The sequence below is a fragment of the Drosophila ficusphila genome, unplaced genomic scaffold (genome assembly GCF_018152265.1).
Source record: "Drosophila ficusphila isolate 14025-0441.05 unplaced genomic scaffold, ASM1815226v1 contig_791, whole genome shotgun sequence".
NCBI lineage: Eukaryota > Metazoa > Arthropoda > Insecta > Diptera > Drosophilidae > Drosophila > Drosophila ficusphila.
In genome coordinates this window covers 17,398,075-17,410,730 of record NW_025064737.1, presented here as the reverse complement: position 1 = coordinate 17,410,730, position 12,656 = coordinate 17,398,075, and the positions used below count along the sequence as shown (strand labels likewise).

General features: G+C 43.8%; 5 protein-coding genes across 6 annotated transcripts; all 5 read right to left on the bottom strand.

The window, feature by feature from the left end:
* Window positions 1–291: 291 nt before the first annotated feature.
* On the bottom strand, window positions 292–2,791 carry LOC108091863 (CLIP domain-containing serine protease 2). The gene is made up of 4 exons (XM_017191242.1): window positions 2,474–2,791; window positions 1,906–2,071; window positions 829–1,501; window positions 292–775 (listed from the first exon to the last, which is right to left on the bottom strand). The coding sequence occupies exons 1-4, from the start codon at window positions 2,684–2,686 to the stop codon at window positions 352–354; spliced, it is 1,476 nt and encodes a 491-aa protein (XP_017046731.1). The 5' UTR covers window positions 2,687–2,791; the 3' UTR covers window positions 292–351.
* A 430-nt stretch (window positions 2,792–3,221) lies between these two features.
* On the bottom strand, window positions 3,222–5,480 carry LOC108092225 (coagulation factor XI). The gene is made up of 4 exons (XM_017191759.1): window positions 5,271–5,480; window positions 4,852–5,017; window positions 3,994–4,795; window positions 3,222–3,834 (listed from the first exon to the last, which is right to left on the bottom strand). Exons 1-4 carry the CDS (start codon window positions 5,478–5,480, stop codon window positions 3,417–3,419), a joined length of 1,596 nt encoding a protein of 531 aa, XP_017047248.1. The 3' UTR covers window positions 3,222–3,416.
* Window positions 5,481–5,940: 460 nt separating this feature from the next.
* LOC108091884 lies at window positions 5,941–6,988 on the bottom strand. 2 transcript variants are annotated; one of them, XM_017191268.2, is made up of 2 exons: window positions 6,872–6,988; window positions 5,941–6,777 (listed from the first exon to the last, which is right to left on the bottom strand). In XM_017191268.2, the coding sequence occupies exon 2, from the start codon at window positions 6,637–6,639 to the stop codon at window positions 6,070–6,072; it is 570 nt and encodes a 189-aa protein (XP_017046757.1). In that variant the 5' UTR covers window positions 6,640–6,777; window positions 6,872–6,988; the 3' UTR covers window positions 5,941–6,069. The 2 variants fall into 2 exon arrangements, with proteins under 2 accessions (XP_017046757.1, XP_017046756.1); XM_017191267.2 differs by having other exon boundaries at window positions 5,941–6,982.
* Window positions 6,989–7,231: 243 nt separating this feature from the next.
* Window positions 7,232–9,711, bottom strand: LOC108091883 (spermosin). Its single transcript, XM_017191265.1, has 4 exons — window positions 9,492–9,711; window positions 9,257–9,428; window positions 8,323–9,202; window positions 7,232–7,995 (listed from the first exon to the last, which is right to left on the bottom strand). The coding sequence occupies exons 1-4, from the start codon at window positions 9,675–9,677 to the stop codon at window positions 7,581–7,583; spliced, it is 1,653 nt and encodes a 550-aa protein (XP_017046754.1). The 5' UTR covers window positions 9,678–9,711; the 3' UTR covers window positions 7,232–7,580.
* Window positions 9,712–10,376: 665 nt separating this feature from the next.
* LOC108091859 (serine protease gd) lies at window positions 10,377–12,349 on the bottom strand. The gene is made up of 3 exons (XM_017191239.2): window positions 12,088–12,349; window positions 11,847–12,018; window positions 10,377–11,564 (listed from the first exon to the last, which is right to left on the bottom strand). Exons 1-3 carry the CDS (start codon window positions 12,292–12,294, stop codon window positions 10,639–10,641), a joined length of 1,305 nt encoding a protein of 434 aa, XP_017046728.1. The 5' UTR covers window positions 12,295–12,349; the 3' UTR covers window positions 10,377–10,638.
* Between the last annotated feature and the right edge of the window lie 307 nt (window positions 12,350–12,656).

Below are 12,656 nucleotides of genomic sequence, written 5' to 3'. Positions count from 1 at the left end.
GATGGGGCACAAACAGAGTGACTGCCTCAACTGCAGGCGAAATGGAATGCAATTGCTGGCTTTGACAAATCGCCAACGGCAGACCTGCCGGCCGATGCAATCTTTCAATTGAAATACTCTTCCAAATGATGCGGTACTTTAAGTTTTGAAAAATTAACGAAAGAGGGATCGTCTTTTATTAAAGACAAAAAGGAAATCTTGGCACTTTAGAAATAAAGCTAATTTTGAATTTTATATGATCAGAATATTTCTTATTAATATGATGAACTAATCTCACAATAAAAGATTTAATTTTGGTATAAGCTAAGTTAACGTTTATTTGGCACTCAATTCCACTAATAATCTTTCCCCTCAAAACCACATGCTCCTCAACAGCCACTCGATGTGCTTGGCCACATCTGTGTAGATCACGGGCAGTGTCAGATTGCAGCGGTTGGTCAGTCGCTGTCCGGCGGAGACCACTCCCCTCAGCATCCAGATGTCCTCCTCCTGGAGCATTAATCCTCCGCCGGAGTCGCCGCTGCAGGGTCCCGAAGCCTGAGCATTGCTGGCGCAGATTGTGTGCGAGGTAATGAACCGGGAGTTCTCCGCGGAGAGATTGCCACGGCACTCCGACTGGGTGATGATGTCCGTGTCCGTCATCTTGGCCAGCCTGGTGTTCCGGTTGCCCTTCTCATCCTCTCCCCAGCCAGCCACATAGGACTTGTAACCCGAGGGCAAGTCCAGAAGAAAGTTCTCGTTCCACAGGCAGATGGGCTTAATATAGTCATCAAATCTGAAAGTTATAAGTTAAAATCTATTTTATTTTTTTTATATTTAAGTACTCACTCAACAGGTTCGCTCAACTGCAGGAGGGCCAAATCCGCATCTGTGTAAACATTTGGATTGTACTCTTCGTGCAGCAAAAGTAGCGATACACCTCTTGTGGCTCCGGGTGCGAAAAGATCCAGGGTATTGCGGCCCAGCGAAACCGTTGTCCTTTGGCCCGGCAAGCTGCGACTCCCGAAGCGGAAACAATGGGCTGCCGAGATCACCGTTCTGGCCGAGATCAGGGTTCCGCCGCACAAGAAGTTATAGTCGTTGCCGACCTGCTCGAAAAGAGCCGCCATCCAGGGCAGTTGACCCCGCTCCACCTCGATTCCGTGGTGGATGTAGGGCGTCTGGATGGTCTTCTCCCTACCGCAGACTCCCCTTAACTGTCCGATGGTCGTGGGTCGGGAACTGGATCTGGTGACCTGAACTGGCGGAATCAGGGGTGGTGGAACCGGTCTGGGTGAGGTGGCGAACTGCGGTTGAGGTACTTCTTGTGGTCGTGGACGCGGACGTGGCCTTGGTGGTGGTTGTGCTCTTTGCGGAGGCTCCTGTTCCTGGGGGGCTTCTGTCCAGTTACTTTGAGGGTTTTGGGACCACTGCGGTTGTTGGGGGCGTGTCGGTAGTGCCGCCAAAGGAACAGTACTTCGCAGAGTACGCGACAATGACAATTTCGTGCTAGGAGGCCCAACTGCAAGGGAATCAATTTTTTTTTATAATTTTTATGATCTAACTCCTTTCCAAATTTTCAAAAAAAATGGGTTTATTAAAAGTTCTATTACTTTTCTATTTTTGATCAGATTTTAAAGCGACATATGTATCTCTAAATGTTTCTATTTTAACTCTCTAACAAGCTGCATCATTAGTTAACTTTTTATTTTTTTCTCAGATTTTTTTCAGTTTTTATGATACCAACCCTTTCCAAGTTTCCAAAAAATGGCTTTGTTCAAAATTTAACAAAATTCACTGGTTTTGAGTCCACAACTTTTCTAATTTTAATCAGATTTTGAAGTGACATACCTCTAAAAGTTTGTGTTTGAATAGCTATCGATTTTGGACTACAAAATTTTAAAGTTAAAATAAAAGTGTACTCACACTGTGAAGCTTGGCACACAATCTCCCCGTTGACGGAAACCATGGTTAGTTTGGGCACCACTCCCGGCGTGGGAAAGTCAATCCGATAGTTGATGGGCTCATTGTTTCTCAAGCGGAACTTGAGCGACTCCTCGCTCTCCAAAAAGTTAAGAGATCCCGGGTGCGACTAGAAACAAAAAACAAGAGAGAGTGGTCAAAAGATGGCAGCAAATTATTAATTTCAATCGACGTCACCGGGGGAGAAACATATGTAAACAAAACAAAACTGGCAAATCCGAAGCTCTGGCAGAACACAAACAACATTGGCGGCAAAACCAGTTCAACAAGTTGAAGAAAAGCGGTAGAGAACCGAGAAGCTGGGCAGCTTTCGCATGAGAGGTGTTTTTCCCGAGCGCGCGTTGTCTTATCAGCGATGCAATCCTCATGAGAATCAACTTGACCAGTGAGTTCGCCCAGTTCGATAGTGGGAAATCATGCAGTCGATCTGCATGTGAGGTCAATGCATGATAACACTGACATAATAAATAGGGGAAGGGGAAGGGGTAAATGAACACTCGGAAAATCTTACCGGAGTCCTTCTGCCAGGCTGCGAGAGTTCCACACGCACTACGTTTTCCGATAAAGAACTATCCAGAACCAGATTCAAATGGCCTATGTACTGATTTTGGTATTCCAAGTAATCGAAAATATCCGGACAAGCGATGTATGGCAGGTTTTGACCGCAAATAAAGCTAATATGCAAAATGATGACCAGGAAACCGAGCAATTGCAGTTGGCACATGGCGAATCCGGAACAATAAATATTTATAAAAACAATTGCGATTGCAATATCAGGGCGTGCAGGAAAACGCGTATTTTATAGAGCCACGGAAACCGCACTCAATGAGAGTCGAGCGATGAATGATTGGTATTAGCTCGGCCGTCGAGCATTAGTTTCCGATCTAGCTAAACATTCTGATCGGAGACAAAGCTTATCGACGCTCTCAACCTGATCAGTGATCAGGGTAAGCTACTCGGTTACATACATACTCTATGACTAATGGGTATTGGGGGACTCCGTATCAGTTTGAGGTAAATGTGTTAAATAAAGAAATACGAAAAAAAAGAATGGTAAAAATATAAAAAATAAACGTTTTAAGAAGCACAACTTACTTCAAAGTTCTTGATTTAAATCTTTTCCTAAAAACCTTAAAAAGTCTCAAAAAAAAAAAAAAAATAATACTCTTTTAACAAACATACAGAATATAAGAGGGATTATATGTTTTTAGCATATCTTTTTTTATTTAACAACTAGTTACTTAAGTAAAAACAAATCATTTGCAGTGTATACAAGATGTGCTTTGCTACTTTATTTTCTTAGATGATTAATGAATCCAATTAGAATGACTTGGCGTTAAGAAGCTTATTAAGATATAATAATGCAGCTCTTGGATCTTCCAGTTACGTGTCTGAAGTGAATGTAATTACAGGGAAATCTATAGGCAATGTCTTTGGCAAGCTGATCACTTCACTTAGTTCCACATGTGTTGGCGCACCCAGTCGATATGCTTTGCCACATCGGTGAACACGGATGGCTTGGACAGCTCGCAGGTGTTCTCCTTCTCGTTGATCACTCCCCCGGAGATGACTCCCCGCAGCACCCACACCTCCTGTTCCCGCAGCATCAGAGGTCCTCCTCCATCGCTGGCACAGGGACCTGCGCCTGTTTTCTTGGCACACAGGGTGCTCGGCTGCACCAGGACGTGGGGCAGCTCCTGGCCGCAGTTCGACTCGGTCACGATGTTCATGTCGGTGATCTTGGACACATCTGAGTTGCCGGTGCCGGTCTCATCGGGTCCCCAACCTGCCACATAGCTCTTGAGTCCTTGCGGCAGGTCCAACCGATTCGTGGTGCTCCACAGGCAAATGGGTACTATGTAGTCATTGTATCTGAATTAAAAAGAAAGGGTTTTTAATAAATATTTATATAATATATTTAAAAAGTAAGAATAAAAAATAAACTTTGTTATAAAAATTATATTATAGTTTCCAAAGCTTATTATGTTCTTCATCGAGTATATATATAAAATATATTTAGCATAAGCTTACCTCACAGGTAGATCCAATCTAACTAGCGCCAAATCGGCCTCCGTAAACTGCTTAATCTGATAGTTGTTGTGGATGATTAACTCGGACACCCCTCGAAATTCTCCCGGCGAGTGGATGGCCAGGCTATTCCTTCCCAAGGAGACGGCTGTTCGACTGGCTGGCAAGTTCCGGCCAGGAAATCGAAAGCAGTGGGCAGCTGACAGGACAGTGGATGTCGAGATCAGGGAACCTCCGCAGATGAAAGCCGGTCCATTGCTTTCCCGCCTCTCGAAGATGGCCACCAACCATGGAAGCTGACCGCGTTGCAAACTCGTTCCATGGAAGATAAAAGGGGTTATGCTGGCTCTCTCCCTTCCGCAGGGAATTCCATTAGAAGAACCTGTCTGTTGGGGGACAGAATTTCGAGCGAAATTTGACTGTTGAGGTAGAGTCACCCGGTTAGCATTTACTGAAGACTGTTGAGGAACAGTGGCCCGGTTAGCATTTACTGAAGACTGTTGGGTGGCTGTATTCCGATCACGGTTCGTTTTCGCCGGCTGATTAACTCTACGATTCGTCTGAGGCTGAGTACCAATTTCAGAATTCGAAAACGAGCCATTACCCCAATCAATATCCACATTATTCTCCGTAAGCCTTGGCTGGTTGGGAAAGTTCTGCCTATAGTTATTAGTTGCATTCTGTGGCTCTTCTGCTTGTTGCCAAATCGGAGAAGGTGACACAGGTTGAGGAACAGCCCCATAGACCGAAGAGTGGGAGGTGGTCCAGGTAATAGTCAAAGTAATAGCAGTTCTTGGCTTGGGATCTGGAAATCATCATTCTTAGTTACTGATCACAAGGTAAAACGCTTCATTCACTTACATACTGATCCTCCGCAAAGTTCTTTGTTGTTCAATACCATATTGGTGATTTTGGGCGGCACTGTTGGAATCGGAAAATCCACGCGATATTGGATCGGATTACCCTGACGCAGATTTTCTTGGGTCGTGGTATCATCCTCAACCAGAGAAACTCTGCCCACATAGTCCTAAAAAAATGCATACAGAATAAGTAAAGATGATTTTAAAATATTAGCAACAATCAATTTGTTTAGCTGAACAGCTCTTTTTCCCTGAGACTTGTTTACACCGATCACTGTTTATTTACTTTTTTCGCATTCACAACTACATTTGTAACTGCTGCATGGGAAAAAGCACAACCGCAAGCCAGCAAATTGATAAGAGCTCTCAATGCAATTGAATGCTGTCGAGAATTTCCGATGAAAAGTTACTAAATCTCACCGTGAATTGGTGGTATCCCGGCTGGGAGAACTCAAGGATCAGTGAATGGTCGGTGACCAAGGGATGGCGCACTGTCACTATGCCAATGTACTGTCCATTATAGCCCTGGTACTCGAATCGCGGAGAGCAGCCATTCCGGGGCAACTGGCCAAGACCCGATTTAATCAGAGCCACGAGGAGAACAACGATCACCAGCTGAAGCGAACTCATTGCAACTACGAAAGCGGTGAGCTCTCCAATTTGTTTTATAGAGAAAATATTTACTCAATCTACGCAAAAGTAACTCACTCAATGAGGGAATTACTACCTCGAATAAAGCCCCTCTCTAAACAAAAGTTTACTCATAACGTCAGTGGCTCTCCCCACTGAAGGGTTTTTAGAATGTGTAAATGTTTTTTGATGTTGTACTCCTGAGCTTGAATAGCTTTCCCGCGTGTCAAGCTCAATTATGCAAAGAGTTTTATTCCAATCAAGTCTGGAATTCTATTTATTTATCTTGATAGATCATTTGCATATTAATCAATCTGCGTCTGCTATAAATTAGTAAAGATGCATCAGCCTAATCTTCTCTGCTTTTTGTTCATACAGAAAACTAATTTAAACGGGGCTTTTACTACCGGTATTAACTATACTGAATATCTAAAAACACTTATTAAAACTCGATTACCACTTGCTTTGTAGCTTTTTATTTTGCTATGCTTAGTATAATTGTTAATGAAGAAGTCCTGCTTATGTCATCTTTGTTACTATTTGTTTGCTTTGAAATTAATATTTATAAAGTATACATATAGTGCACCTGCTAATTGTTAGGTGTCTTACTCTCTAGATATTCATCGATAATGTCCTGCAACTGTCTTTCCACTTCAGCCCGCTCCTCAGCATATTCCTTTAAAGTTTTGTCCAAGCACTGGTTACTCTGCTTTTGGGTTTCCTGCAACTGATCGGATCCTTCCAACAGATTGTTGATGTCCTGTGGAGCACTTTGAAGGCCATTTATAGCGTTCCTCACATTCTTTCGGCATGTTTTGGCCTTGGTATTAGGACACGTTTCAGCGGCTTCTATCAACTGGCTGGTGGGGCTTTGCAGACCTTTCAGGATCTTGCTTAAATCCAGATTAAAACGAATCTGCTCCCAAAGAAAATCACCCACACAGTTGCGTAATTGGAGGGCATAGCGATTGTTGAAATCTTCCGTGATTGAAACAGCTTCTGATGTTCTAAGGCCATTCGTAGAATCTCCCACTTTCTGCACTTCCGCTGCTGCCCAGTACTTCCATTCATCATGGTGTTTAAGTTTCCGAATCAATTCTATTTGCTGACTTTTAATCCTTTCGAGATCCTCTCCCAAAGGGGAAATCGCCAATTTCATGCCAGTTAAAGTTGCCAATGCTTCCTCCAGACCTTGCTGCCTCTTTTTCTTTCGGGTATCGGGTAATAAATTCAGTATATCAATTTGCGCGTTCTCAAGATACTCCTTGAATTGATTTAAGCCTTCTTCATTTGCGTCCTGTAGATTGTTGGTCGGATTTAGGACTAAAACTCCATTGTCATTTGTATAATCCGGGTCATTGGCCAGACTTCCCTGGTTTCCAGACTCATACCTGATAGCATTGGTAGGATCCTTTGCCAGGACTCTGCCATCGCTGGTGAAGAGGACCCTCAGGCAGAGCAGCAATATGGAAGACTTCATCTTTCCATCTGCCTCCTCAGAGGCTTCGAATCATTCTGGTCCCATAAAGACAACTAGTTGGGTAGTTAAATACTCAACTCGCTTAGCAAACATTAGTTCAGCTGATGGCAATCAGTGTGCTGTCTACACGTAGTTAAATATGTATCTTATTTACGTCAAAACTCTGAATGGTGTTCACCGCAAAAAAAAAGAAATAAATCGTCTAAGAATAACTCTTCTATTAAAGTTAGTTAGAAAAGTCTATCTTAGTTAGTTTATAAAAATTATCATGTTCTCCGTATTATTTTATTTATTTTATATTTTTCGAGGCACAATATAAGATTGTTGTCAACTTAATTTATCGAATCACACGCTTATTGGATTAATCACTATTCAATGTCTATATTTATTCAAATAAAACATGAAGCTTGAAGACAGATCAGTTTTTTCGGTTATGTCCGCCAGCAAAAAGCAATTACTTGTCATTCAAGCTAAGAGGCTCGTTCTTTTTGGCTCCTCAAAATAATTGATATATGTGAGTAACAAACTTGTTTTGCCAAAAAAGTACCTGACAATTTATTGAATGGTTTTTTAGTCGAACGATATGCAAAGCAATTTCCTAATCTCAGTATAATATTATATCAGCGAATATTATCATTTATCCAGTCAATGTGCTTCGACAGATCGCAGTACAGAACGTATTGATTGAGCTGACAGGCCCCATTGGTGGTTCCCCGTTCCCCAGCGGACACGATGCCCCTGAGGAGCCACCGATCGCCCTGCTTGACCATCAATCCTCCGCCGGAGTCCCCAAGACAGGGACCCGATCCATCGCGATTTCCCGCACACAGACTTCGATCCGTGACCACCGATGTCCTCCAGTTGCTGGCACAATTGGTGGCACTGGCGATCTCCGCCTCCACGACACGGGGATACTGGGTCCTGGAGTTCCCTCCCATGTTGTCAGATCCCCAACCGGCAATAAATCCGGATGAAGCCTCCGTGGAGCTCGCCTCCGCCGTCCACGTGCAGATGGGCGATATAATGTCGTTAAAGCTGCAAAAATAAATGGGAGTTGGTATGCGGTTCAATTTGAATAAATGTAAGCTGGCTAAGCCAGTGGTATTTGCAAAAAATTAGTAATTAATTCACACCCTTTAACATTTTAAATGTCTGACTTTTCACTCAGTAGCGTTTTGCAGTTAAAATGATTTGTAATTATTGAACAAATGGAAATATTTTACAATATTATTTTAACTTTTAAATGAGATAATAGTAATTTTTTTTTTTTCTATTCTATAATATTCTGTTATTCTAATTTATCAGTTTAACTAAGATCTATCCAGCAGTAAATTTTTTAAAAAGTTTCTTTGATAAACTTACATCACTGGCCGCTCAATGGTAATCAGGGCAATATCCGCATCTGACAACTGGCGGGTGTTGAACTCCGGATGCCAGAGCAACCGCATAACGTTATGCATCTCGGCGCCATCCTCCCCGTAGTCATCCAGATCGTAGCGCCCTAATCCGATGACCACGCGATCCTCCGTCATCCGATAAACGCAGTGTGCGGCGGAGATCACGATGCTGGCGGAGACCAGGGAACCGCCACACTTGAAGGCCAGCGAGCGGCCCTCCTTGTGGTAGACCGCCGATAGCCAGGGATACTGACCACGTGGGAACTCCTTTCCCCGTACAATATAAGGCGACAAGCTGCCCTCCCTGCCACAAACCACCGTTGCAGACGGAGATCGTGGATTGAAGCGGTCAGGTGGTGGTGCTTGGATTGGAGGATTGGTGGCTATCGGTGGTGGTGGTTGTGGTGGTTGTCGTTGTACTGGTGTGAATGGTGGTGGTGTTCGAACTGGTGTGAATGGTGGGGGTGTTCGAACTGGTGTGGGTGGTGGTGTTGGCTGCAACCTCGTGTTGGTGATCTGCGGTGTTCCGGAAATTGGCACCGGTACACTGGGCACAATTTCCCAGATAGTTTCGGGTGGCGTGGGACTTGGATTGTTTATCCGGGAACTCTTGGAAGGTATTCTGTTGGGTGTCTGAGTCTGGGTCTGCCAACTTCTCGTAAAATCCGGCCAATTATCAAAATTATTAGAGGGCGTGAAGAATTCGGACTGTCCAGGGAAGTTATTGTTATTTCCACCGAAGTTATTTTTTGGAAATGGGTTAAATCCTTTAGAAATCAACGGCTCCACCGGACCACTGATGTTCAGCTCATAGAAACGGGTAAAATCGGTATAGGGGATACCATCTGTGATAAAAAGCCGAAAGATTATCAAGGACATACAAAGAACACCCCACTCACATCTGTTCGCTGAGCAAATAAGTTGATTGTTGTAGACGAGTTCCGTCAATTTGGGGACACCAGAGGTGGGATTTGGCCTGAAATTGATCCGGAATATTGAGAATGCCTTTTTCGTACTCAAAAGCAACGCGTTCTCATCCGGGTACGGAAATAGTGCACCCACAACAGGGTCCTGTGGAGAGCGAGGGAACAAAGGGGTCAAATCAGGTTCTGATTTCAGGTGATCAGCTCAAACCTGTTGAGTACCCCGCGTCGAGAAGGAAATGGAAATCCAATTGGGACCTTCTTTGAACGCGGGCACCGTGATCTCGGCCTGGTAAGCGTTGACATACTGGAAGTAGTTGGGGCAATTGTTCTCCGGCAAAAGTTGGCAACCGGCGACGGCGATCAGCGACAGAAGTACGGCCAACTCCGGAGCCATACCTTTCCGGAATCCTGGACTATCTGGAAGCGGTTCCGCACGCGACAAGAGACGCTGGGTAAATAAAATCAAATCACAGCTCGCGCTCCCATCGAATCTCGACGGGTTGTTGAGTCATTGAGCGGCGATGCTGAGCAAACTGGAAATTCCGCATCGTGTTGAGCCAATAAGGCACGGCTTCCAGAAAAGCATTTCAAAATAAATCTAACATATCGAAGCTTGAACACTTCATAAGTATAATAATATTATTCTGACACTGTCTTAAGCCAACACTTTTTTCACATAATGTAAATATATACATTAAAACTTAAAATACTTTGTTACTTTATATTATTAGGATCTTTAGGATTTTAGGATTTTATATTTTTATATTTTTAATTTTTAAAGTTCTTATCTATTAAACTTTATACCCCATTTATTAAAAGATAGTAGGGTAAACATTTCTCACATAATGTTAATAGATAAATTAAAACTTGTGATACTTTCTTACTTCATATTATTAAGCTTTTCATCTCTACGATTTTATACTTTTATATTGTTAGTTTTTAAGGTTCATGTCTATTAAACTATATACCCCACTTATTAAAAGATTGTAGGGTATAGACAAAGCTTAGATGCGATCTGCTCACCTGTGTTTTGAGTGGAATCCCCTCTCGTATAAAAAACAACGGAGATGCTGGATAAACAAAACAAATCTAGTCACTTTATAAGATCACTTTATTCATTGGGATGTAAAATAACCTTCAGCTTCAGAAGAAGTTGGTTTGGGTTTTCTATCAATTAAGGATCTAACAATAATGGGTTGGCCCTATTGTAATTCTTTGGAGCATAGAAAAAATCGACAAAACGAAAAATATAAACGTTATTTGCGAATCCAATACTATAAATCTTTCTTCTTATCTAATGGTCAATATCTTTAATTCCGTGGGATCATCTTAAGGTAAACAAGCATATCTCCATTTCAATTCACCATATTCTGATGAACCCAGTCGAGATGCTTGGAAACATCGCAGTAGATGACGTACTTGCTCAAATCGCAGATTGTTCCATTGCGAAGCGACAAGGAAACGACGCCCCGAATGTAGTATCGGTTGTTTCGCAGGACAATCAGTGCGGATCCTGAGTCCCCGAAGCAGGGACCATGGGAATCCGGATTCCCGGCACAGACTGTTCGCGCCGTGATGAAGTCCTCCGCTCGCTTCATTTCCCTGAGGCACTGATCCCGCGACACCAATCGCACACTCACGGTCTTCGGAAACTGTGTCTTCTGGGCGGAGTGATCGAATCCCCAGCCCGCAACTGCTCCAGTGTCGCCCTCATTGGGTGGCACTCCCATATTGGAAGTCCACAGACAGAGCGGCTGGATGTACCTTGAGTAGACCATCGCTTCGCTGAGCACCAGGAGACCAATATCCGAGTCCGGGATCGGAGTGCCATTGTACTGCGTAGGCGTTCTAACAGTGGACACACTGACCAAGGAAGCTCCGTTTTCCGGATTCGTAAAGCGATCGTGTTTGCCGAGATAAACCCAAAGGTTGGCGGCCTCCTTTCCGTAAATGCAATGGGCTGCCGTGATCACAGTCCGTTTCGAGATTACCGAAACCACACACTTGTAGCTAACCGAGGAGGTTCCCTCATAGAGGGCCGCCAACCAGGGGTATTGACCCCGGGTCACGAGGTCACCGCCCAGTTGAAGGGACGCCAGACCCTCCTTGCCGCACTCATCGTAGTCGGTCTCTACCCGAGGCACAATTCGATTTAGGAAGGGATTAGGAAGGGACGCCGGGGACGCTGTCGTTTCTTGTCTTGGTGTTGCGAAAATGTCTCTAATCGGCGATGAGGTGGACATGGACTGCCGCCTGGTCATTGTGCTCGAGGGAGCATCGTCTGAAGAAGGAGAAAGGAAAAGAAAAAGTTAAAATAGTGCATTAAAATTATTAAAATAAAAGTATTTTCCAAATTTGAATGTGGTGAAAGAAAGTATACTCTTACAAATCATACACGCAAAATACTTCTTAAATGTATGAATCTCGAAGCTTTTGAAGACTTTAACTGCGATTATCAATTTAATCAATTATTTTGTAAAAAAGGCAGTTAAGTGAATGTATTGTATTTGTTTACACATCTTTTTTCCAGCGCATGAACAGAGTTTATAATATCAATACTCACACTCGCTGTTTCTGCATAAAACCTCATCATTGAACTTTGCATAAACGAGCTTGGGCAGCTCGTTTCCGAAATCCTGAAAGCGCACATACACCTGACCCAGCCCTCCATCGTGGATTCTCTCAAAGGCCTGATCCTTAGTGGGATACGGCATAAGAGAGCCGACAGAACCAGCCTGTGAATAATCATTTATTAATCATTTATTGATAGCTCATTCAGTAAAGTAGAATAGGAGTGCTCTCACCTGACCAGTTCCGTGGGCAGTGAATTGCACCTCCCATGTCAGGCTGTTGATTCCACCGTGTTTGGCGGTGAATAGGCCAAAGTAGGATCCACTCTCCTCGCGGCGGTAGGAGAAGTACCTATCGCAATTGTGCTGCGGCACATGCAACGCCGAACTCGAATACAGATTCGAACAAAGGCAGAGAAAGGTCAGCCACGAGATTATCATTGCGACGGGGACAACCGATGCCGAATGGAGCTGAATGGGAACTGGAACTGGGCATTCGCCTCAAACGCAATCCACACGAGATTCGGAATGCAGTTTTCAGCTCGAATCTACGGCTGATCTCTCCCCAGATTGCGGAACACCCCCATTGACGGATTGCGGGCTTTGCCCAGCAATCCGGATCCCGTCTTGTCGTAGGAACTAGTGGTTAGCTAGTTGCAGAACCGCAGAACCGGAATCCGCTCAGAACTATAAAGCTGCATTGGAGAGAAATCCCATAGGCATTATAAACATGGTGATTATTTTACTTGGCCGTTTGGGTGAAGTCTTGTTTACATAGCTTCTCAGTAAATATTCTCTTCTTT